Raw genomic sequence first — 21,970 nt, 5'->3', positions numbered from 1 at the left:
CACAAAAAAATGGCTAACCCTAGCCCCCCGAAGCTCTCCCAATCCCTTGTGGACAGAGCAAATGCCCTTACCACCAAAGCCAATGAGGCCCAAACCATCTTTGGCCCGATTACCACCCTCTTGGACAGTTATTTGAGCTCTAACGAGGTCCTCTCTTCCTCCGCGAGATCTCGAAAACTCCTCACCGCTCTTTGCCTCGATTTCAAGGCAACTACGGAAAGATACTTCGATGTACTCATTGCTGGGCACTACCCCCCCCGCCCCAATACCACCATTACCACGCCCACTGTCATGCCCACTGCCACCCCTCTCGCTTCCTCCCGTACAAACTCTCTGACAGGAGAACCGACTCCCAAGCCTTCTTACGCACAGAAAGCCCAAAATACCCCAGACACACCCAACCCCACCCCCCAAAAAACCTCAACCGGCCCCACTAATATGAAACCATTAGCTTCTCCAACAGATAACCATTTGTTTGTAAAAATTGACCATTCTCATCCAGCCCGAAAAGCAGGAACCTTCGTTATTCTCATAGCATTAAAGAAAGTCCTTGGCCCCGCCGCCTCTTTATTGAAAGAAGTACAGGAAGTCAAAACAGGCTTCGCCCTCTGCACCAACTCCCCTACTAATCTTGCGGCTCTAAAAACTAAAGAAACTATTATTGTTACTGTCATAGGTAGCTGCAAAATCGAGACCCAAGAAAAATGGGCAACCTACCGACTCAACTATATCCCCCGGAACGTTACGGTATTTAACGATTCCTTTGAAATGGATTCCATCCCAATCACAAAAGAAGTTATCCACGAAGCTATAAAAGAATACTCCAGCCAAGAACTAACTCATGCTATACAAACACAAATAAGCATAACAGCTGATTTGTATTATTCCACCTGGATAGTCTGCTTCAAAACAGATGCAATTGTATTGAAAAAATCACTAAAAATCCTCGGAGCCAACATTCCGGCCATATTACTGATCCAAAAGACGAAAACGATCCAATACAACCGTTGTTTCCAATAGCATAACTCCAGATCCTGTTCCAGACCCCAAACTTGTCGATTATATAGCTCAACCAAATATACCGAAAACAATCACATTACCAAATACAGCACTGCACACTCCTGCCCTGCCAAATGTCTACACTGCTGTGGACCACATCCAGCAGACGACCCCAAATGCCCCCTTCGCCCCGTTGCTAATAAGATGAAATCCAAATCGGAACGTCAATCGATCCGGAAAATCTATACAGAAGGCCGTGCCTTAACCTATACGAAGACCGGTTGCACCAAATCCCAAACCCCAGACGCCCAAATGGAGGATTCCTCGAACTCCTCCATAACTCCCTCACCCCTCCTACCCAACCCCGCCCAAAAACCCCTACCCGACTTTTCGGATCCACCCACTCTGCTGCCCCCCCCAGTACCCACCCCGCCAATCGATTCCTAAGCATTGTAGACCCATTCGTTATCTTATTTAATGAATCAAACTAAATCTTTATCTATTACACAATCAAATGTAGGCAAAGGAGCAACTTCACACGAACTTGCTCTTGCTCTAGCAAACTCGGACCAAACCGACATTATCTTGATCCAAGAACCATACATATTCTCTGATACATCAAGAAAAATCACTAAATCTCACTTTTTCTACGAAATCTTTACCCCCCTCAACGATTGGGAAACCATCCCCCGTGTCCTTACATATATCAAAAAAGACGTCGGCTTCCGAATCAACCAACTTAGACCCACAATCTCCCGAGATCTGATCTTCCTACAATTACTCTCATCAAACAATTCATCCTTTACAATCATTAACATATACAACGCCCCCCCCCAAATGTCTAGACGAAAACCAAGCGATCAAAGCATTATTGGAATTACAAGATTTCACACCTAACCCTACCCTTCTAATTGGAGACCTCAATCTCCATCATTCATATTGGGACCCCCTACATATACCCATCTTTTTATTAGCAGAACCATTCATCGAATAGACCAACATACACAATCTCAGACTCATCTCTCCCATAAGCATTCCGACTCATTCGAGGGGTAATATTCTCGACCTAGCCTTCATCTCAGGTCCATTTACAGCACTCACCACTATAGCGGACCACCTGGATTGCACTTCAGACCACAAAACTCTGAAAACCCTACTATACTGGAACTGCCGCGGCTTAAAACCCACACCGAAAATGATGCTAAAGACTCTAGACAAGAAGCTCTTCAAAGAACTACTTTCAGTAAATCTAATCAATATCGACTCTCCAACAGATTTTGCCACCCCTTCTGATTTAGATAAATTTGCTTTGAGCATTACACAAGTATTTAAAGAGGTATATATAGGCTTTGCAAAAAGATCCTTGAACAGCCCTTTACAATAACCCTGATGGAATGAAGACTGTATTCAAGCCTGCCGAATCCACAGAACGGAGAATACAATCGATTCCAAACGCTCCCTTCGAAAAACAATCCGCAAAGCAAAACAATCCTTTTACATCGCAAAATTTGATAAAGTAGAGAAGATCAACGATGTCTTTAGAATGGCTAAATGGCATCAAACCACAGGAGTATATCGGACCCCCCCCCTGAAAGACCCAATCAACCACGAAATCGCGAACAATATTGAAGAGAAAAGAAAAGTCCTCGTCAAGAACCTATTGACGAACGCGGCAGAAGTTGATGACATCCCTTTCGATATCCCAACAATCCCTGGTCAACACATCTCCTTCCCAAGAATCGTTATGAGTGATCTAGAACAGGCTATCCTAAAAACTGGCAATACAGTACCTGGCGCAAACGAGATCCCAACCAAGATCCTACAAGTTGCTTGGCCAATAATCAAAGACTTCGTCCTCCTACTCTTTAGGAAGTGCCTCGAATTGGGACACCACCCCGAATGCTTTCGTCTCGCTACTACAGCGATTATCCCGAAGCCCAACAAAGCCGATTACACCAACCCAAGATCTTACTGCCCTATCGCTTTGCTTTCAGTTCTGGACAAAGGCTTCGAAAGACTCGTCGCTAAAAAAATGTCATAGCTAGCTATACATTACAAGACACTCGCAAGCTAACAATTCGGTGCTTTACTACTACGCTCCTTGGTCGATCTTACAACTTGCGTTACGCATGATATCGAATTAGCTTTGAAAGCAGGCCAAAAAACAATGCTGTTTACTATGGATGTAAAAGGGGCCTTTGATGTAGTATTGCCAAGCCGACTTATAAACAGACTCCGCGAACAAGGATAGCCAAACAATCTGATCAAATAGATCCAATCCTTCGTTACTAATCGTTATATTAAAATCCGATTAAACGGCGAAACGGGCTTAAAGACAGCCCTGAATTGTAGTTTACCCCAAGATTCCCCAATTTCATTGATTCTATTCATGCTTTATATTGCCCCTATCTTTTGGATGGGAAACCCTATGAAGAGGTTCGGATATGCAGACGATATCGCTTTGCTGGCCTCCTCGGACAGCCTACAAGAGAATTGCGAAGTATTACAAGCCAATATGCAAGAGGCCCTCGACTAGGGGAAATCAGAAGGCATCACCTTCGATCCCAAGAAGTCCGAACTGATCCATTTCTACAAGGGCCATCGCACACTGACAGACGCCCCAGTTGTACAAACAGTCGGCCTAAGAATTGAAACAAAACCTGGCCCTCTTCGATAATTAGGGGTCTATTTCGATAGGAAATTGAGCTTTAAACCACATATCAAAATCCTCTCCGCAAAGACCCTAAAGATAACCAATGCACTACGCTTATTCAACAACACTTGCCGCGGAATCCCCCCCTGTTTCACCAAACGAGCTGCCATAGCCTGCGCACTGAAAAAATGCTATTTTGCATCGGAAACTTGGTGGCCAGATCGGTTCAGGCCCAAGAGTAGCATCTCTAACCTCAAAATTTCGAATCGAATAGATAGGCATCTAGACCTCCTAAACAAAGTCGTTTTGACCTGTACAAGAGCCACTTTACCGGTTTACAAAACCACCAATATAGCAGTACTACATGAGGAATCCAAACTCAGACCCGCAGAGATCGAACTGAACCAAACAACACAACTCTTCGCTGTCCGCACCACCAGACTAGACCCATATCATCCCCTTCGGATAAGGGCTGACTTAGTGAAGTCCGGAAATAGACGACTCCCAAGTTCGAGATTCGCAAGGATCATAGTTGCTTTACCCCCATCGGAACAAGTAAACCCTTTAGCTTATTTTTCATAGGAACAAAGAGAAACCAGAGCCGAAGCCGAACTACGCGTCGTCGGCCCCATAGGAAGATCAAAAGCCCAAGCAGTCAAAGACTTCGAGACCTTCTACGCTTCGATCCCAAGGAATGACCTTCAGGTCTTCTCAGACGGCTCAAAGAACAAAGGCAAAGATGGCGCTACAGGAGGCGGCTACATTGTCACTCAATACGATATAGAGGTGGCCCGTCACTTGTTCTCATTAGGCCTCAATACCGAAGTATTCGACACTGAAGCTACAGCAGCAACTAGAGGAGCGGCAGCGGCCTTAGCTCAACCCTCGGCCAGATTTGCCAAAGATCTCTGGATATTTTTGGATAACTACGAAGTGACTCTACGATTAGGCTCTCACTTTAATGGTTCATCTCAATCGGTCTTTGATGAATTCTTAGATATCTCTCGAGCCTGGGCGCAAAGACCTCGACTCCCACACTTACCCCCCAGCGAAATTCGCATCCGCTGGGTCCCAGGACACCTCAATATCCTTGGGAATGAAGCGGTAGATAAAGCTGCAAAAGAAAGAGCAGCTCTTCCTCCCCCCTCTAATCCGATCTGCACTTTAGCATCACTCAAGAGACTAGCCAAAGTCAACGCTTGCAAAGCTGACATTCAACTATGGAATATCATAAGCCCTCAATACTACAAAGATTTACTATACACACATACAAATAATACAATACTATTCTCTCTCAAAAGAGCAACTTTGAGCTACATCCTTACAATCAGATCCCAACATAGAGACTTCGCAAAATACCACAAACGTTTCAATCACACCTCAGCACTTCTCCTCTGTTCATACAAGAAAAGGAAGACCCCATTACATTTATTCTTTTGCAAAAAAGGGAAAGCGTATTCGACATTGATAAAAAGCCCCTTATCTGAAGCCATCCCATAGCTTCTAAGCACCCCCCCTGGCGCAATCAAACTCGCCGAATGGCTAGAATCCACCAGATTCTACCAGGAAATCTGCCTACGGCATACAGCTTCAATTTAAATAAATAAAAATTAAATAAAAAAAACTTCCTCTTTATTATCGGTTTTTTAGCAGGTACAGACAAGGCGTTTAGGCTATCAAAGAAGGTTAGGTTATTCGGACAGAAAAAAAAAACGAAAGAGGAGATAGGGAGAGATCAAGAGTTAGTGATCTAGTGGACGGAGTTGTCTACAGAGACCCCTCCAAGCCTGACAGCTTTAAATTCTTCACGACGGCAATCATGTAAACCATGCCTTAGTACCTGTAAATTACAAATATCCTAGCTAGCTAGTACTCCACCCAGAGGCCCCCTCTGGGCGTCATTTGTCCAACTCTGGAATAGATGGCTAAGGTTTGCACGTGCGGCCTACGGCCTATGACGATAAATACATCAAATCAAAAATCAATTTGTTTGTTTGTTTGTTTGTTTGTGGCCAGCAAAGTCGAAATCCCAGCCTGTACATCGGTGATGGCTACGACCTGATTGCAATGATATCAGAGAGCTGAGACCAAAGCGCAATTAGTGAAGTTGTTGCGGTTTCGTAGTTGCAGTTCAAGATTTTTCACGGCGTCATTAAACTCAGGGGGCAAGCATTACAATTAAAATATAAAATATTATAAAAGATTTATTATAATATAGCGAGATTTAAAAAACACTATTTAATACTATACAGATTAAGAAAGCAGTAATTTATTAATTTCCTACTTCTATAGGACTTATAATATAGACTCTCTAGCTCTAATATCCATTAACCTTAGAAGTTTCCGCTTTTACTTTTCCCCTCAATTCATCCTCTATACCAATATAATCATCAGCACTATACGGCTCAAAAATTTCCCAAAACCATCCCGATTTCCTATGATTCCTCAACCCCATATCTTTAAGCAACATATCATAATAAGGCAAGCCATCAAAAACAGTATCAGGATGTCGAGCGCCAAATCCTGATGGATACCTCCATTTCCCAAATCTACTGTGCAGCACGGTTTGATATTCTATATCGGAAGGAAGAGTGACTTTGTTGCTGAAAAATGCAGTCGCCCACAGTGCTTGGAATTGTGCCATGAATGATGTGGAGACTGATGATAGACAGCCCAGGAAAACTATGTCTCGAGACTCGATAAATTTGGGAGGGACCATGAAGCGGAATAGTCTGAATGGTTCGAGGATTCCTTCTGGAGCTCCTTCCATTGGCTTTGCTTTTTTGCTAGAGAGTGGCTCGTTCTTTAATCGGGGAAACTTGGAGAGGATCTCCTTATCGGCTCGTTCTATCAGAGCAGTTGGTTCCTCGGAATTTGGTGTATGAGGAAGTCCAAGATCGATTCCTTTGGGGAGAAATTCTAGTGGTGGAATATGTTTCCATCCGGTAGCACAGATAAAAGCGTCCGTCTGTATTTTTTCACCGTTCGAAAGACTAATGGTATTTGCACTTAGATTCACAATGTCCGCAATATGCACCGAGATTGCACCTGTGCGGACAAGTTCAAAGATATCCGTATCATGGTTCAAAATCGAAAGCATCGTTCCGATGAAAAAAGGATTCGACCAAGGTTTCAGCTTCGCAGTCTCGGGGTGTTCATCATATTTATTTACCGTTTTTATCTCGTTACTGAAATTTTCCCAATACTTATCGACGAGCCAACGACCGGCTGCTGTGCCATGTAACCAGGAGCGCGCTGTTCCATAGCCATCATAGTCGCCATATATGCTGGGACTAAACCAAGTCAAAATCCGAGTATTGACTAGCTTTTCGGTCCAAATTTTGAGGGGCGTGGAATAAGGTTCGGCCATCCATCCGGGACCATGGCCTGATTCTCTAATAATCCAATCTACATGGATTCCCTTTGAGGCATATGCATAAGCCATATCATAAGCAGACTTCGCGCCTCCAAAAACACATACGTTTTTCGATGTCTCCATGGTATCCAGATGATTTGGAAATTCCTTCGAATGAAACATCGATGCTGTGAAACTCTCAAATCCAGGAAACGGAGGAACAAACGGCTCTGATGTTAAACCCGTCGCAACGATGAGTTTCGAGGTGGATATCGTGTATTCTTCAAAAGATGCAGGAACAGTGCTACATCCAACCGTGACAATCCAACCACCCCCATCTTGATGCTCAGCTGACACTGCTCTACTCTCAAATCGTATCTTATCGTAGACATTATATTCCTTTGCGAAGTCTTCCAGATATTGATGGATCACAGGACCAGGAATATACTCTCCAGGTTTAACACCATATTTCTCCGTGCTCAATGGAAATCCGCTATACTCTAGTGCTCCGAGCATATTATTCGTTTTCAATCCGGGATATAATCTGTCATTTGCCCACACACCTCCAATCGTTGCATTATCGGCCAAGACGATGATACTTGCATTGGGGTGCACTTGAAGATAGGTTTTCGCGCCGGCAAGACCAAACCATCCTATTGCGTCGAAGGTCAGCAGACTGACATTATATTGTCCTAAATATAAATTCATCGCAGTGGAAGATTGTTCACTGGGAAACCTTACCTGCCCCAACTACTACAAGATCAACTTTATCTATTTCCGACATTGTGTACTCCTACCGATCAATGGATTCTAGTAGGGAAAAAGGAATATTATTACAAAGGTCACCAAATCTATACCAACTGACATGTATATGAATATATGAATACTTAAAAACTTATCTCAATCAGTAATAACCAACAATTAGTAAAATATTTTATTGTTAATCCAAAAGGTCAACTCCAACCAGTCGATCAATGTGGAGCATGCATACATACATGCATAAAGTCGCCTCATTCTCTCACCTGCAGATTCTTATCTCCAGCTAATTCGTGCACACCAAAAGAAGACATTTGTGGGTAAACTTATGAAAGCCAGTGAGATTTTGGCTCGGAATTCGCAGCATGGTGTTGCATCCGTTAGAAAAGTAGGCGGCACCCACCCACTCTTGCACAACAACGTTCACTTGCGGCTTTGACTGTTTATGCCGATTGGCTGGTGGAAAGTTATAGATAGATTGTTGAATTCCAGTCGTTCGTGTGGGTTACTTTCTTAGGTTTCTTTTATAGGTCAACTGTTGGGTATATTCGAGTATATCTACTATTGAGAAATGAGAAATGGGGAATACAAGTATTTCTAATCGCGCGCGAAGAAAACAGTATATATATTGCGATACAATCAAACTGAAGTCCCTTTTGGAGGTAGTTATATGTATGTGTACAATGCAGTGTACAATGCAGTGACACAATCAGCCTCCAACTCGGAAATTAACATGGGATTGAGTGATACAGATATATAAAAGTCGAATGAAATAATATAAACTCTGTATGGAAAATCTGTAATGTGGATGAGATGTTACATTTTCATGGTGTCTGTGGTAAGGTTACCGACTGAATTGACGAGTCTGAAATTATTCTTAAAAGATGTTTGTCTGGATTGAGAGAATCGGGATGATATGCTGCTAATTGATACAGCTGTGAATGATTGAATACAGTTGAATATTCCAAATGATTAATATTATTCAGACTAAATTTAATCTTCCAAAAATTCTAAAGATCAAACCTCTCTCATCTCATAACTGAAATGCAGACCAGACAATTAAGAAACGGGCCAACACTTTTCCATTAACCCATAAATCATCAAGCATCCCCCAAAACATTCGGCGCAATCTCCTTTACCACCTCCCAATCACGCGGTATATAAGCGCGCAACTTCGCCATCAAAATCCCAACATTACAACCACACAATCGAACATTTTCAAGCGAAACCCGAAAACAAGCACCGCTCTCAATCCAAACCTCCTTAGCCCTTTCATCATACGAAGCACCATTCATCACCTCACTTAGTTTCGTCAACTCGATCGGCATACCCTCGTGGTGAGAAACGGATATTGATCCAGATGCGTCGGGCCCGGGACTGCAGGTTTCCTGTCCGTACATACAATGTGTCCAGATGACTAATGCTGCGGAGGCTAAAGCAATGTAGGATATTGGATCGGGGATGAAATCGACGAGGGAGGAGGTCATGTTGAGTTTATTGTGGCTTAGGAGGATTTCGCTTGCGTGCCATAATGCTCGTCGGGAGTTGGGTTCTTGAGTCCATGCGCGTGCTGCTGATATACGTGAGGTATGTGGGTGGGAATATACTTCTCCGAAGAATCCTCGGATGTTGTCAGGGATAGCGGGATCTTTGGCCAGCATTCTTAGAGTCTGCATCTCGGTGAATACTTGTAGACTCATCAGGTGATATAGTATAGAGGTGTCAAATATGAATCTGTGAATGCGTCTAGAGACGATGTTTTCCCATCCGGGCTTGTCATGGTCTTCAATTCCATAATAATGTCGCATGGGAGAATGATCCGCTTGTTCCAATACCTCCCGGCTGGATATCCTTGTGCAAAGTTTCGTCGCACCACGTTTTAATGATTCTAGTTGCCGTTTCAACGATTCTCTTTGAATATTTAGACTTAGTTCGTTCCGTTTCTGGGGATCTTGCTTCGAAAGTTGCGAGATTTGTGATTGCATGGCCCAAAGACACATTTGGATATCCTCCAGCATAGAATCATTCTCCGAGAAGTCAATCGTTCCGAGCGTCACCTCTTCAAACATCATATTGATTAATCGCTGGCTTCGAGATTTCGGTTCATCCCGTCGACGAACTTCAAAGATTGGAAGCCCATCGGCATTCCAATGTGCAAAAGTTTCGGGAATACTGAAGTGTAGTTCCTCTGGTTTGATTAATAGTGGCTGTCCCTTTATGACACTAAAATATGTATCAATCTTGAATAGACCAATTGCAATTCTCCTTCTTTGTTCCTGCTTAACCAGATGTAGTGGTAGAAAAAAACCCGGTTTATCATCTGTATAGATAGTCCCAGGAGTTAAAATCCCAACCTCGTATAGGGAGGTAGCAAGGAGATTACGCAAAACCAATCCTTTTGCCAGAATGTCACGCTTCCCGCAATATGATGCGAAAATAATATTCAGTAAGGTACATTGGTACAAAACTATAGGTAGAGGTTGCGTCATTGTGTCTATATCTTCTAGTTGACACAGACGTGGAATGATACGCTTTACCAAACTCTGGTGAACTTTCAAAGCCCAATATCTCGAGGTTGGAGTTCCGTCGATCCAACCACCGATCATCAATATAGATGGGAGTAGAATCTTTGGCACCTCCTCAATATCCTCGTAAGATGGCGAATGGATTATAGGCCAGCGATCATGGAAGTGAGCAAAGTATAGAGTGCGGTATCTCTCGACAGTCTCTGTGGTCAGTGAACACAGGTAGTCGGGCTTGGATGTTGGAGGAAGGGGGTTTTGATGCGGTTCTCCAGTTTGAGGTGCATCTGGTTGGATTCTAAAATTTGACCAGTCAACAATCCCTTGAGATAGACTTCCCAAAGCCAGTGGATTCCAATTTTCAGCAGTAAGCGAACCACAAAGTACCGTCATACTTGCTGATGATCCATGTGATTCTTGTAAAGGGCTGCATGTTGGAATGGAGTTAAATGTCTGAAGCGGATTGGATGGTTGACCAGAATTGAACATCCGAGTAGAATCCGATGATCGATCTGACATAAATGCCTCAGAAAGACTAGGTGTCTGACCAGACCCTCGACTCCCGACAGAGTTCGCAATCCCATTTAGACTATCAGACATGACAGATTCTGACCCCTCCTCACCACTATCATTCGCCATAGAAACTTCATCTCGGCTACTATCTCCAGCAGCCGCAGACGATTCTTGCCCCGAGCCATATTTGCAAGGAATCATCTTCTTCTCACACCTTGAGCATGGATTCTTTCCATCGCATTTAATCTTACTGGAATGGCAAGCCACGCACGCTCTTCTACTTCGACCAATGGGCTTCTTAAACTGTTGTCCATGACGTCCAAGATGTCTCTGCAGTCCATCACTGCGAGAGAATTCCTTATGACATATCCTGCAAATATGTGCTGGGGATGTATCGGAATGAGATTTTTGATGTCGAGTCAAATGTTCTTTTCGCTGAAATGACTTTGTACAATCTTGAAATTGACAGTGCCATCTGGGGGAAGTTCCCTGGCTATCCATGCAAGCGACCGGGGAGATATGAGGTGCATAAAATCAAATGTGGGTAAGGCTGATAGCGCTCACTCATCAACGTCCCGATTCGGACTTGAAAGTCAAACGAGCGTTCAGGCTTAACTACGTTGACCTCAGCTCCGCAAGATTCGTCAATATTCCTATCCAAATTCGGCAGTCAAAGGTCTAGATGCTTAGGAACCATTTAACCCATTGCATAACCATGCTAACGAAAGTTCCAGGTGCCGTGAAGTTGGTTGCGATCGGACACCAAAAATCTGCCACGTGAAAAATATTCTTTTCTCGGTTGTAGGGAGGGAGGGATGTAATCAGATTACGAAAGAGAAAGATTCAAGAGGTTGATTATTAAAGTAGTATGCGGAGGAGGATGTGGGAGATGCTTTTACATCTAAAAAGAGGGAGGAGGGCGGCCGAAGATTGGTCATCCTTGATTGGAGATGAAGGCCGGTAAATGATAGTAAAGCCGAGTTCGCTTAGATGACCATTGACTCGGGGATAATTTTAGTTATACAATCAAATAAACTTCTACTGTTTATGCTAATTGAAGATTCCTCTACTAAAAGAAAAAGCTCGTGTATCAACAGTATTAATTCTTTACAGTTTGAAGAAATCATAATATTTAGCTATTGCAACGATCGATAGTTTGTTGTAGGTAGGGTGTTAAAGCTCTCTCACCGTAAGGCAAAAAGAACCCCTAGAACAATTGTTCGTCCCAAAGTCTAATCATAGGAATAAATATATTCTCTATTAAGTAGACAACCACAATTTTGAGTGCAGGCGCTTAGAGAATATATACTTAATTTTCACATGGATACCCACCCGTATACGAAGTAAGTAGCAATAAATAAAGCATCCAAACTCAAAAATGTCGAAATGCGAAACCCGGAGTTGATCACCCCTCAAAAATGAGGGATAAGCCGAGTCTTTGAAATCCCCCCAAAAATAAGGGATGAGCCGAGTCTTCGGAATTTCCCCCCTTCCCCAAAATGTCATGACATACATACATACATGGTTTCACACATTAGTGATTCGAATTGTGGATGATGGATGCATCTTCAAGCTATTAGAGAGCCTACGAGGGGAATATTCCTACATTTACTCACATCTCTAGATAGATTGCTTAAGGGAGTAGATAAAGTAGAGGCTGAAATAAACCCGAGTAGATTATACCCATCCAAGCGGGAATCTTGATGCATCCGACGATCATCAGGGGGGTAGTGTAGTATAAGAAATAGCGTAAAAACATCCGAAAACACCGAAGCCATCTATCTATCTATCTAATCTAACCTTCTAGATTATTGAAGAAAAGATTCCAATCTTATCGCTTCACGTACCTACACGCGATATGATGAATACTGGGGAGCGGAGAGCGGGCAGCTACTACGTACAGTACAGAGGGGTCGAAGCGTGACTTTACTACTCGCTAAGGCCAGCACATCCATCTATCAACCTTATCCTTATCCTGATGTATCCATCCCATCCTAAGAGGTGACAATGAGAATAAATGACGAACATACCACACAACGTCATCAAAATGACAACCTATACATAATGCATATCACATCACATCACATCACATCAGTACCTACCTAGAAATAAAATAGACAGCAAACCGAAACGGACAACCGGAGAATTCTTCTATTTTCCGTGTTCCTCTAACCTATCTGTACAAATCAGTTCTTGATGATTCAAAGCATCAGAGTGTGTATTTCGGCTCCCCCCTCCCCCATCCCCCCTCTACATTTGATGTCGTGATTTGAGTTGGGGAATATGTATATAAATGCTCTATATCCATTTGTTGAATGTTAATTATATATTACATCTATCTGTCCAACTATCTATCTATCTACCTATCTATTCCATCATCTCAAAACAATCAATCACACAAACTAAATCCTCTTCACCATGAGTATCATCAAGAACGTAGCCTTTGTCGGTGTAAGTAAACCAACCCACTCCCCATCTCCAAAAATCCCCAAAAATCTCCAAAAAAATTCCTAACAAACAAACCCAGGCATCCGGCGCCCTTGGCCTACCAGTCCTCGACGTCCTAATCAAATCCAACAAATTCAACATCACCGTCCTCACCCGCGCAGCGTCCAAATCCACCCCGGAACTCCCCACCTCCGTAACCATCCTCCCCGTAGACTTCACCTCGGTTACATCCCTCACCAGCGCCCTCCAGACCCAAAACATCGACGCCGTAGTCTCCTGCGTCGGGGCCCCCGGCCTCCAAGGCCAAAGCCTCCTAATCGACGCCGCAGTAGCCGCAGGCGTAAAACGCTTTCTCCCCTCCGAATTCGGTTCTGATCTCTCCAACCCGCTTGCTAAACCCCTCCCCGTATTCGCCGACAAAATAACCACCCAAGCCCATCTCGAAGCTGCTGTTGCGAAAAATCCTTCGTTGACATATACATATGTCCGCAACGGACCATTTCTCGATTGGGGACTCGAGCATAAACTCCTGCTCGATCTTAGCTCTGGAACATCGACCATCTACGATGGAGGGGATGTACTTTTTAGCACGACTACTTTGGAGACCATCGGAAAAGCTGTCGTCGGCGTGCTCGAAAAATTCGAAGAGACAAAGAACCGAGCCGTCTATATTCAAGATATCCAAATCACGCAAAATCGTCTCTTGGAGCTTGCAAAGAAGGTTGCGCCAGAGAAGAAGTGGGAGTCCGTCCATGCGGAAACCGCTAAGATTCTTGCGTCTTCGAACGAGAGGGCTGCAAGGGGGGAATTCAACATGGAGGTTATAATCGGGTATATCATCGTCTCGGTTTTCGGGAAGGGATATGGTGGGAGAATGGAGAAAACTGATAATGAATTGTTAGGTTTGAAGGAAAAGACTGATGCAGATGTGGAGGCTATTTTGAAGAAGTTAATCAAGTAAGGAAAAATGTGTTAGAAATGTATCCATAGCTAGATTCATAGACGAACTATAAATATCATGGTACTTTTCAATCTCTTTGAGAGGCTTGGACAGGCTTGGACAGAACTGGGTACAAGCATCGCGTGACACACAGCATCATTCAAATGTTCCCGATTTGACTTAAATACAGTTTTTCATATCTATGTTTGAAATATATACTGTGCGTGCCCTGCTTTCCTCAAATGCGGTCGCTCTATTCATTAATGCATAAACAACCAGTCGATTTGTACGCCTTTCCATATCATAAGTACTCATGTTGTTTCATGATGTTCATTCAACCTCGGCCGTGCAGCTTGGAACCTACCCAACAATGCATTTTCCCAAAATATACCAACAACCCCCCAAACAGCGATGATCATACCCAATAGAGCGTTGCCGCGCCGCCGTCCAAGACCAATCAATGAATGATGATATCCAACCTAATAATTTGTAATCCCAAGGGGTATACCAAAAACACCATTGTCCAATTTTTCCACCTCATCTCTCTAAGACTTCCTTATACAAGTGTGCCGTACTCCATACTATTATGTATGTATGCTCATCCATTTCATCTAAAACCATATACAATGATGAATCTGATTCTCACTCCCTAGTTGTTGGGGTCGGGTTGCTAACTCCGCCTCCGCCCGCATTTCCACCACGATTAATTCTGTTATTAAGAGCTGCCGAATTAAACATAAAATCACGGTTAATATCCATGCTTCGAGCAATGCGTCCTCCTGGCGTGTTAGGATTGACAACGTTCACACGGCCACGGGTTGAAGCTCGCTGTACATCTTCGTCATCCGTGTGATATTCCTCCTCATAATCAGCCAATCTGGTAAAATAATCGGCAAGCCCGTCGACGCTAGGCGTACCAACAACAACATCATACATAGGCGGAGGTGTTGGCATTGGTGGAGGGGGTTGCTCGGCCTCATATTCAGGAGCGGCAAAGCTTGGGTTGCGCAACATATGAATAGGGCGCTGGACTGCTGTATTCATTACAAGATGTGCCTGTGGCGGCCGAGTCAGAGGCTCAGCGGTCTCTGGACGCGCAATCGTGGATTGACCAAGACTCTGCCTCAAATTATCAAGAGAAGGATCTGTCAGGGCTGAAATTGGCGGAAGTTCTGCGCTGGCTGCAGTAGGACAACCGCATAGGCCGTCACCCTGAGATCGAATACTCGGACCACCGAGATCACAGTATGCAGGCAAAGCCATTTGCATTTGGGATGCCTGGCAGCTGAGGATAGTGAAAGGGGAGTCGATAGATATCTCGAAATGACGACGTTTCTTACCAGAAGGATCATCGGGGTCTTTACGGGATATACGCATGGCAATCTAGAAGCAGGATTAGCATGTGTCTTGCAAGGAGTTGTGGCTTTAAATAAGCAGTTTAATTACCTTGAACCAATGGTGCACCCTAGCGTTCTTCCATGAACAATCATGATGGAGACGTTTATTTTTATCCTTTTCCATCATCTCACATGTTGGCAATTGAACTGACAGCTCCAATTCTGTCGGGCCAGCGAAATGGTCAAGTCCAAGATCAAGATCCCCTAATATATTGTTGGATTCTTCAGGTAGAGGTTCCACTGCCGTGTTGAATTGTCTTGCTAATCTCTCTCTTTCCCTCTGCGCAGCCGCACGCGCCACGGCCCTTTCTTCGACAGTAAGCTCGCCTCCACGGACAACTCGCATTTCTGAGTTGCTATACTCTCTTGAAGGAGGCTGCCCCGCCAACTTCTCGAACAGTAATATCTTCTTTTGCGACTTATTCTTTCTAGAAAACGAATTGTCGTTATTGGTGTAATCAATGGACTCCGTGACATAAATCCTGATCTTGTGAATCTGCACTTTTGCCAGCGGGGTCAATTTAAAAGCTATAGGAATCTTAGAACCCAAAGGGAAAGATTTTCCGGATATCATGATATCGTAATGCAGCTGATCATCCCAATTCCTGCTGATTGAAATGGGTTCAACTAGCTCTAGTGACTCGATACTTGGCGTTCTTACGACCGGTACTTCTTTGATTCCCAAGAGATTTGGACGAAAGGCACTCGCCCTTTCTACCATGGCCTCCACTTGCCATTTTACAGAAGCGTTCGGGAGCTTCGTAGTTTCTGGGGAGTTATTGTCAATTGGCATTTCAAAAGTGTATTCGTATACGCCAGGATGGAAAGTCTTGTAGCCTTTCTGTTGGGGTGTCGGGCCGTTAGGAGAATCTCCCTTTTGGAAACTACGGGATTGGTTACTCTGTAATGACAATCTTTTTGATTCTCTGGATGTCATGAGGGTGTTTGCTCTACTTCTAGCACCGAGTAGTGTCGAGATTCCAGAACTTGGCGAATCAAGAGGGGTTATCGTCGTCGTCCCTGATTTATCCCGTAGATAGTAATGGCAGTGAGTTCCATAACCGACCTCAGAGCCTTCATACAAAGCATTGAAGAATGGTAGAACTTGTGTTCGAAGTGACTCTTCTTCGCAAGAGTCCATTTTGGCTGGCGGCACTCCTGTATCTTTTGTAAGCTTCCCTGATCAAGAGACATAAAACTCATTGAAAATCGCATACCTTCGGGCCATTCAGTTCTCGCTATTCCTTTAAATGTTAAGGTGATCGCCTTGATCTTTATACTTTTGGTAATGTCAAGTCGTACTTTGCCACGGAGAATCCCAAGGGTGTTGTTAGATTCGGAGTTGCGGGTCGTGCCGTCGTGATCCAAACCTGTCAGATATACAATTGGTTCAGCGAAGGGAATGGAAAGAGAGACCCCATGACCTGACGCAAGTGGTTTCTCGTTATCTCCAAAAGTCGCAAACGAAGGTGGCTTCGGATTTCGAAGATTCAAATGGACGTCGGCGGGGTTGTTCCCAAAAGGTCGATTTTCGATGCCTACTGCTTCCATGTTACCGGGCCCAGGTCCAGTCATTATTCCTGCTTCCAACCCGGCTTCCAATCCCGCACTTGATTGAGCCCTTCGAGAGAATATACTTCGACGATCTCCTGAATTAGTCCGTACTGATTGTGAACGGCTGACCTGTGGGCTCGATACTATCGTCGATGATGCAGCAGAGGCTGTTGGTGTAGAAGTATGGGACGAAAATGGCGAAAACACCGACCCTAGCACACGCTTTGCACTCTCTCGCGAAGCCAGCTTGTTCAGTTGAGACTTGGCTCGGGAAGGTTTCTTGGGCTTTGCCGAAGGCGACGGAGGTCGCAGATCAAACGGTACGAAGCCTGCAGGCAGACGGGTGATGTGTATGGAATGAGGTCGACGCTGTCTTGGTCGGCAAGGTGGGGTGGGAAGTGTTGTTTGTCGTGTCTTGTCTGCTTGAAAACCGGGAGGATGATAGTAAACGATACCTCTACTGCTGAGGTACGGGATTGAGATTTGACCTGTCATTTTGCGTATTAATAATTAATCCTCACGAAAAGATATCTCCTGTAATGTAAATGCTGAATGAGTGTATGGAGTTTCTCGATGAGGTGTAGGAAGTAAAACGAAAGTAGTCGCAAACTGTGGTGGTATGCTAGATGCTGTGACCCATTGGACTTTCGAGGCAATGGCACAATGTTATATTCCTGTGATATCTGATCGCGCTGGCATCAGATGGCCCAGAACTTAAAGTAGTCATGCAGAAACTCTTCTGAACAGGGAAAAGCTGGTAGGGCTTAGATCGGAGGGGGATATGATTCACGCTTCAATCTGTCGTACAAACCAAGCCATAAAAGTGCGTTTGAAGGATTGGAACTTACAAGATTTGGTAGATTCACTATGAATTTGTTTGTTGTCAGATGCTTGGGAAAGTTATAAAACAAGGAGTAAGGTTTTATCTGATTGCCAACTCATGCGGAATGGAATGCGAAGTAAAGTACGAGTACTTGTGTTATTGTACTACTCAAAGCGCAAGAAGCGGTATGCCTGTTTCCTTTTATTTTCCAGGTATTCGAGATTCAAGCAAAAGATCTGCTGGCAGGGTTGATGTTGATGCTTGTGTAGCTAGGTAGTTAGGAATCCCGGAAACCCCACATGCAGTAATAAGTTGCGATAAATGGACGATTGGACGGATTGGATGATTGGGAAGACGAGGACCAGGTCAGCAGGTTATCGAATACCGAGACATGCTTTTCAGGATGGCGGAATGGTGAGGTGAAGGAGGAGTACAAAAAACAGAGTAAAGGTTAGAAATCAGATGAATAGTTGTTACCTCATACAACACGACGATGAGGGTAAAAGATAATTAAGAGAAAAAGTGCAATGAATGTGTACGTAAGCTTGCAATTGATGATCAACGAAACGCAAACACTGTTCTGGTCAATTGTCGGCCCTTTCTTTTACTATTTCGTCTCTCTTGTTGGTGTCAAATAGGTATTCAACAATAGAGTATAAAGGTTGAGTGAAAAGAATCAGGTCCAACAGGTGTGTCGAGTTACAAGTTACGAGGATATAAAATATAAAAACCAATCTTTGGACCCATCCTAAACGCCCACATCATGGGTTCTCTGTGCCGGAAGCCGCGGAGGAGATCTATGAAAGTCTTCTTTTGTATGTACCTACCGACCTAGAGGCTTAGTAGGTGGCTGCCATAGTGCCCAGGAGGGCGGTGATGATGTAGTTGATATCTGAATTTTCTAGCGTGTGTAGGTAGGTATCTACAATGATGACTTGAATACTACTTATTACAGTAATACTGCCTTGAGGTATTCAGCACAAAACATCTAGAAAGACAGTTGAGAGAAACAAAATATCATCATCAACTATTTGTACTCGACTTTCCGTTGAATGTTCCATTCTCCCTCTCTACCTAGTGCATACTACATGCTGACCATTAGTAGGTCTAGAATCCTTTCCTATTCCTATTTCTGTTCCTATTCCTAGTCTTCAAGATTTGATCCTACTACCTATTATTGGTTGACGACTGCACTTATGTACCTGTTAATCCGTACAGAATACAAGCAATATACGAATCTATCTCCCCGCCATATCCGATAAGTGCCTTTCCGAGATACCGGGCTCCTCCACCATACCGAGTCTTAACCTTTTATGAATCTACTCGAGTACCTAGGTATTGATCATTGACATCTTCTATTTTAGGTTCATCGACACAACATTACAGAGTAAACAATACAGTATTATTATCATTATCATACATCAACAAAATAGGCTCCAGTTATTATTCATAAGAAATTAATCAAAACCCAAATCGATAATTAAATCGACAATCAAATCTCCATATCCAAATTCTCGAATACAAGTTTTCATGCCCAAATACCCATCAGAAATGTAGCCCATCCCAGATCCACAACGAGACGGAGAGATCCTACATAGTCCATACACAAAGTAGAACCAAGGAAAGAAAAAAAAAAAAGCAGAAAAGAAAAAAATCTTTTAACAGATCATCCGAAAACGGGTACCCCCTTGTAATATTCTCACACGAGGTTTCGACTTTTCTGGATATTCCAGGTACATGAAATACCCAATGTCCCGTTCAACTTGGAACCCCTCCACCTCAAGTATTTAGACTTTGGAAAGTTTGAACTAATAGGGACATAATGATTGATGGAGGTTGAAATAACAAACGGTACTATATCGTGTTATTTGTGTTATTAGACTCTAAGATTTAGTTTTCAAAATGATGTCTAAGCCTTAGAACCAAGGGAACTAACTTATAACTCTACCACCACCCAACACCCAAAACACTCTAATAATGTCGTGTTGACCGATTTTCCGACATATATGCGTACACTCCTCCGCATCGCATTCCCCAAAATGATTGCAAACCCTGGCCTGATCTGTACTCTTTTGGCCAGAAGTACCAAATCAGGGTTTTCTTCTAGAATCCTAACTTATGATTGGCGAGGTCAATCGACAACACTCTAGTCTCTAATTGAGAGCTTATATCCACAACTCTGACCTCAAATTCCAGTCTACTGTTTGCAAATGGCTTGTTTAATAGTGGCATACGAATGACAATGACGAATTGCTGGCAAGTGTGCGGAGTATCCTAGGTTCAAACTTCAATCTCTAACCAACTGGATTTTGATATCAAAAGAGAGCATTGATCATATTTCAACATTTTATAAATTCATCCTATCTATCAAACGGGCACAGATCGATTCGTGATCAGGAACCTGCCAAGAAGACATCACCCATTTCTTACATCTCATTTGACGAATTCATGAAGCATGTGTAAATATCGGAAGAACTTGCTGTCCTATCACCTCGAGCAACTCATCAATTGCGGGATACCTATAATGGAAGTCCAAGCTTATGAGCCACTTGCATCATTATCAATTCGTAAACATTAGGTTTGTTCCAATGGAAAACTCTAATAGATACCTAGTACCTGGGGATGTGGGTGTTATAACTGACCAAAGTTATAACCATCTGAAAGTTTTCAATATTATCAAGGAGAGCCTTTACAAAAATAATTTGCTCGCTGGTGAAGAGCGTTATGTGCATATGTTCGGGAACGTCACTTACTCTACCTTGCATGAGGTTCCACTGCATTCATGCACTGATGGATCTTATACGTCATACCGGGTCCAGTGTAAACACTCTAGTCCATCCCCAAAATCCCCATAACCACATCCAAATTAGTTCATCTTGATCACATCGAGATGCCTGAAGATGATTGACGAGAAGGCTTCTAGAGCATAATTCCTCGGTTTGAGTTAAAGTAGTCACAGGCGCTTTCTTCAACATTAGAATGATCCTAGAGTGAGGAGGCATAAGGATGATGGGAACATTGGGATTTAGGAGAATAATACTCGTACTCCATTCAGAGATAGTTCATCTGTTTTTCCCTCTTCGTTCTCGGTCCTACATGGAACCCCTTGACTAGGTTCTGCGGGATTGTAGTGAGCCGAGTCCGCCAAGGCTTTTCTTAGCCACGCTACTTTAAAATGAAGATATACTCTTACTTACAACCCAACTCGTCGAGAGATATTGCTTCTAGCCTCTGGGATTGAGCAGTAAAATGAAGTGAACATCTCAAAGTACGAGTTATTGTTCCTGCCAGACGTGGGATTCAGTATCAAGAGGGTTCTACCCACCAATCGAAGGAAGGGCGCGAGTGCCAACCAAGAATCCAAGATACCTATGTTCAAATACAGTATGCAATTCCTTATTCTAGCACTAATAGTCAATAAAAAGGCGCGTATTTTGAAATTTGAACAGATGTATGAAACGAAACATATAAAAAGAAGAGAAATAAAAAACTACCTGCGAATATCCCAGCATCATCATCAATTCATCCCAGGATATCAAAACTATTATATTATCAACATGAAGCCTGCAACCACTCCCAAAAACAGCACTTATCTTCATCGATATTCAAAACTCCTCTCTCCATCCTTCTACAGCCTTTGGTGATCTCACAAAACGCAGCACGCTAAAGTACGAGCAGAATTAGAAATAACTACTCAAGCAAACCAGAAAATGCGACGAAAAGATACCCGCTGCAAGTATCTGTTTATTTATTCATCCACTTTCATTTGTCATATATAATAAACATCACAGTATTAATCCCAAGTCTCTATGCATCCAATTAAACAGGTAGATATCAATAGGAAATCAGTACCAGAAGTGCAATCTCAAAAATTCGCAATTCCTTGTTTTAATGAGAGAGGTCTGGATAATTAAAAGATATCAATTCGGTATTTGTAGGCATGGGAATGGGAATGGGAATGGGAATATGAATGGGTTTAGAGAGTTTTTGGGGAAATAATGATATTTGAT

At 43.2% G+C, this 21,970-nt stretch overlaps 8 protein-coding genes across 8 annotated transcripts; 4 read left to right on the top strand and 4 right to left on the bottom strand.

Moving 5' to 3' along the window:
* Positions 1-9: 9 nt before the first annotated feature.
* SS1G_11400 (hypothetical protein) lies at positions 10-928 on the top strand (the record flags this gene model as incomplete). The annotated part of the gene is made up of 2 exons (XM_001587358.1): positions 10-747; positions 899-928. The coding sequence occupies 2 exons, from the start codon at positions 10-12 to the stop codon at positions 926-928; spliced, it is 768 nt and encodes a 255-aa protein (XP_001587408.1).
* Positions 929-1,265: 337 nt separating this feature from the next.
* On the bottom strand, positions 1,266-1,811 carry SS1G_11399 (hypothetical protein; the record flags this gene model as incomplete). The annotated part of the gene is made up of 2 exons (XM_001587357.1): positions 1,266-1,442; positions 1,749-1,811. The coding sequence occupies 2 exons, from the start codon at positions 1,809-1,811 to the stop codon at positions 1,266-1,268; spliced, it is 240 nt and encodes a 79-aa protein (XP_001587407.1).
* A 731-nt stretch (positions 1,812-2,542) lies between these two features.
* SS1G_11398 (hypothetical protein) lies at positions 2,543-3,040 on the top strand (the record flags this gene model as incomplete). The annotated part of the gene is made up of 1 exon (XM_001587356.1): positions 2,543-3,040. One exon carries the CDS (start codon positions 2,543-2,545, stop codon positions 3,038-3,040), a length of 498 nt encoding a protein of 165 aa, XP_001587406.1.
* A 403-nt stretch (positions 3,041-3,443) lies between these two features.
* Positions 3,444-5,152, top strand: SS1G_11397 (hypothetical protein; the record flags this gene model as incomplete). Its single annotated transcript, XM_001587355.1, has 3 exons — positions 3,444-3,570; positions 3,927-4,078; positions 4,235-5,152. The coding sequence occupies 3 exons, from the start codon at positions 3,444-3,446 to the stop codon at positions 5,150-5,152; spliced, it is 1,197 nt and encodes a 398-aa protein (XP_001587405.1).
* Positions 5,153-5,969: 817 nt separating this feature from the next.
* SS1G_11396 (hypothetical protein) lies at positions 5,970-7,791 on the bottom strand (the record flags this gene model as incomplete). Its single annotated transcript, XM_001587354.1, has 2 exons — positions 5,970-7,660; positions 7,749-7,791. 2 exons carry the CDS (start codon positions 7,789-7,791, stop codon positions 5,970-5,972), a joined length of 1,734 nt encoding a protein of 577 aa, XP_001587404.1.
* A 1,072-nt stretch (positions 7,792-8,863) lies between these two features.
* Positions 8,864-10,999, bottom strand: SS1G_11395 (hypothetical protein; the record flags this gene model as incomplete). Its single annotated transcript, XM_001587353.1, has 1 exon — positions 8,864-10,999. The coding sequence occupies one exon, from the start codon at positions 10,997-10,999 to the stop codon at positions 8,864-8,866; it is 2,136 nt and encodes a 711-aa protein (XP_001587403.1).
* Positions 11,000-13,216: 2,217 nt separating this feature from the next.
* Positions 13,217-14,207, top strand: SS1G_11394 (hypothetical protein; the record flags this gene model as incomplete). Its single annotated transcript, XM_001587352.1, has 2 exons — positions 13,217-13,249; positions 13,326-14,207. The coding sequence occupies 2 exons, from the start codon at positions 13,217-13,219 to the stop codon at positions 14,205-14,207; spliced, it is 915 nt and encodes a 304-aa protein (XP_001587402.1).
* Positions 14,208-14,828: 621 nt separating this feature from the next.
* SS1G_11393 (hypothetical protein) lies at positions 14,829-17,632 on the bottom strand (the record flags this gene model as incomplete). The annotated part of the gene is made up of 3 exons (XM_001587351.1): positions 14,829-15,569; positions 15,633-16,741; positions 16,801-17,632. The coding sequence occupies 3 exons, from the start codon at positions 17,630-17,632 to the stop codon at positions 14,829-14,831; spliced, it is 2,682 nt and encodes an 893-aa protein (XP_001587401.1).
* Between the last annotated feature and the right edge of the window lie 4,338 nt (positions 17,633-21,970).

Source organism: Sclerotinia sclerotiorum, genomic scaffold (assembly GCF_000146945.2).
Source record: "Sclerotinia sclerotiorum 1980 UF-70 scaffold_18 genomic scaffold, whole genome shotgun sequence".
In the NCBI taxonomy this organism is placed as follows: Eukaryota; Fungi; Ascomycota; class Leotiomycetes; order Helotiales; family Sclerotiniaceae; genus Sclerotinia; species Sclerotinia sclerotiorum.
Note: the sequence above shows the minus strand (reverse complement) of the source record. Positions and strands in the feature narration are given on the sequence as shown.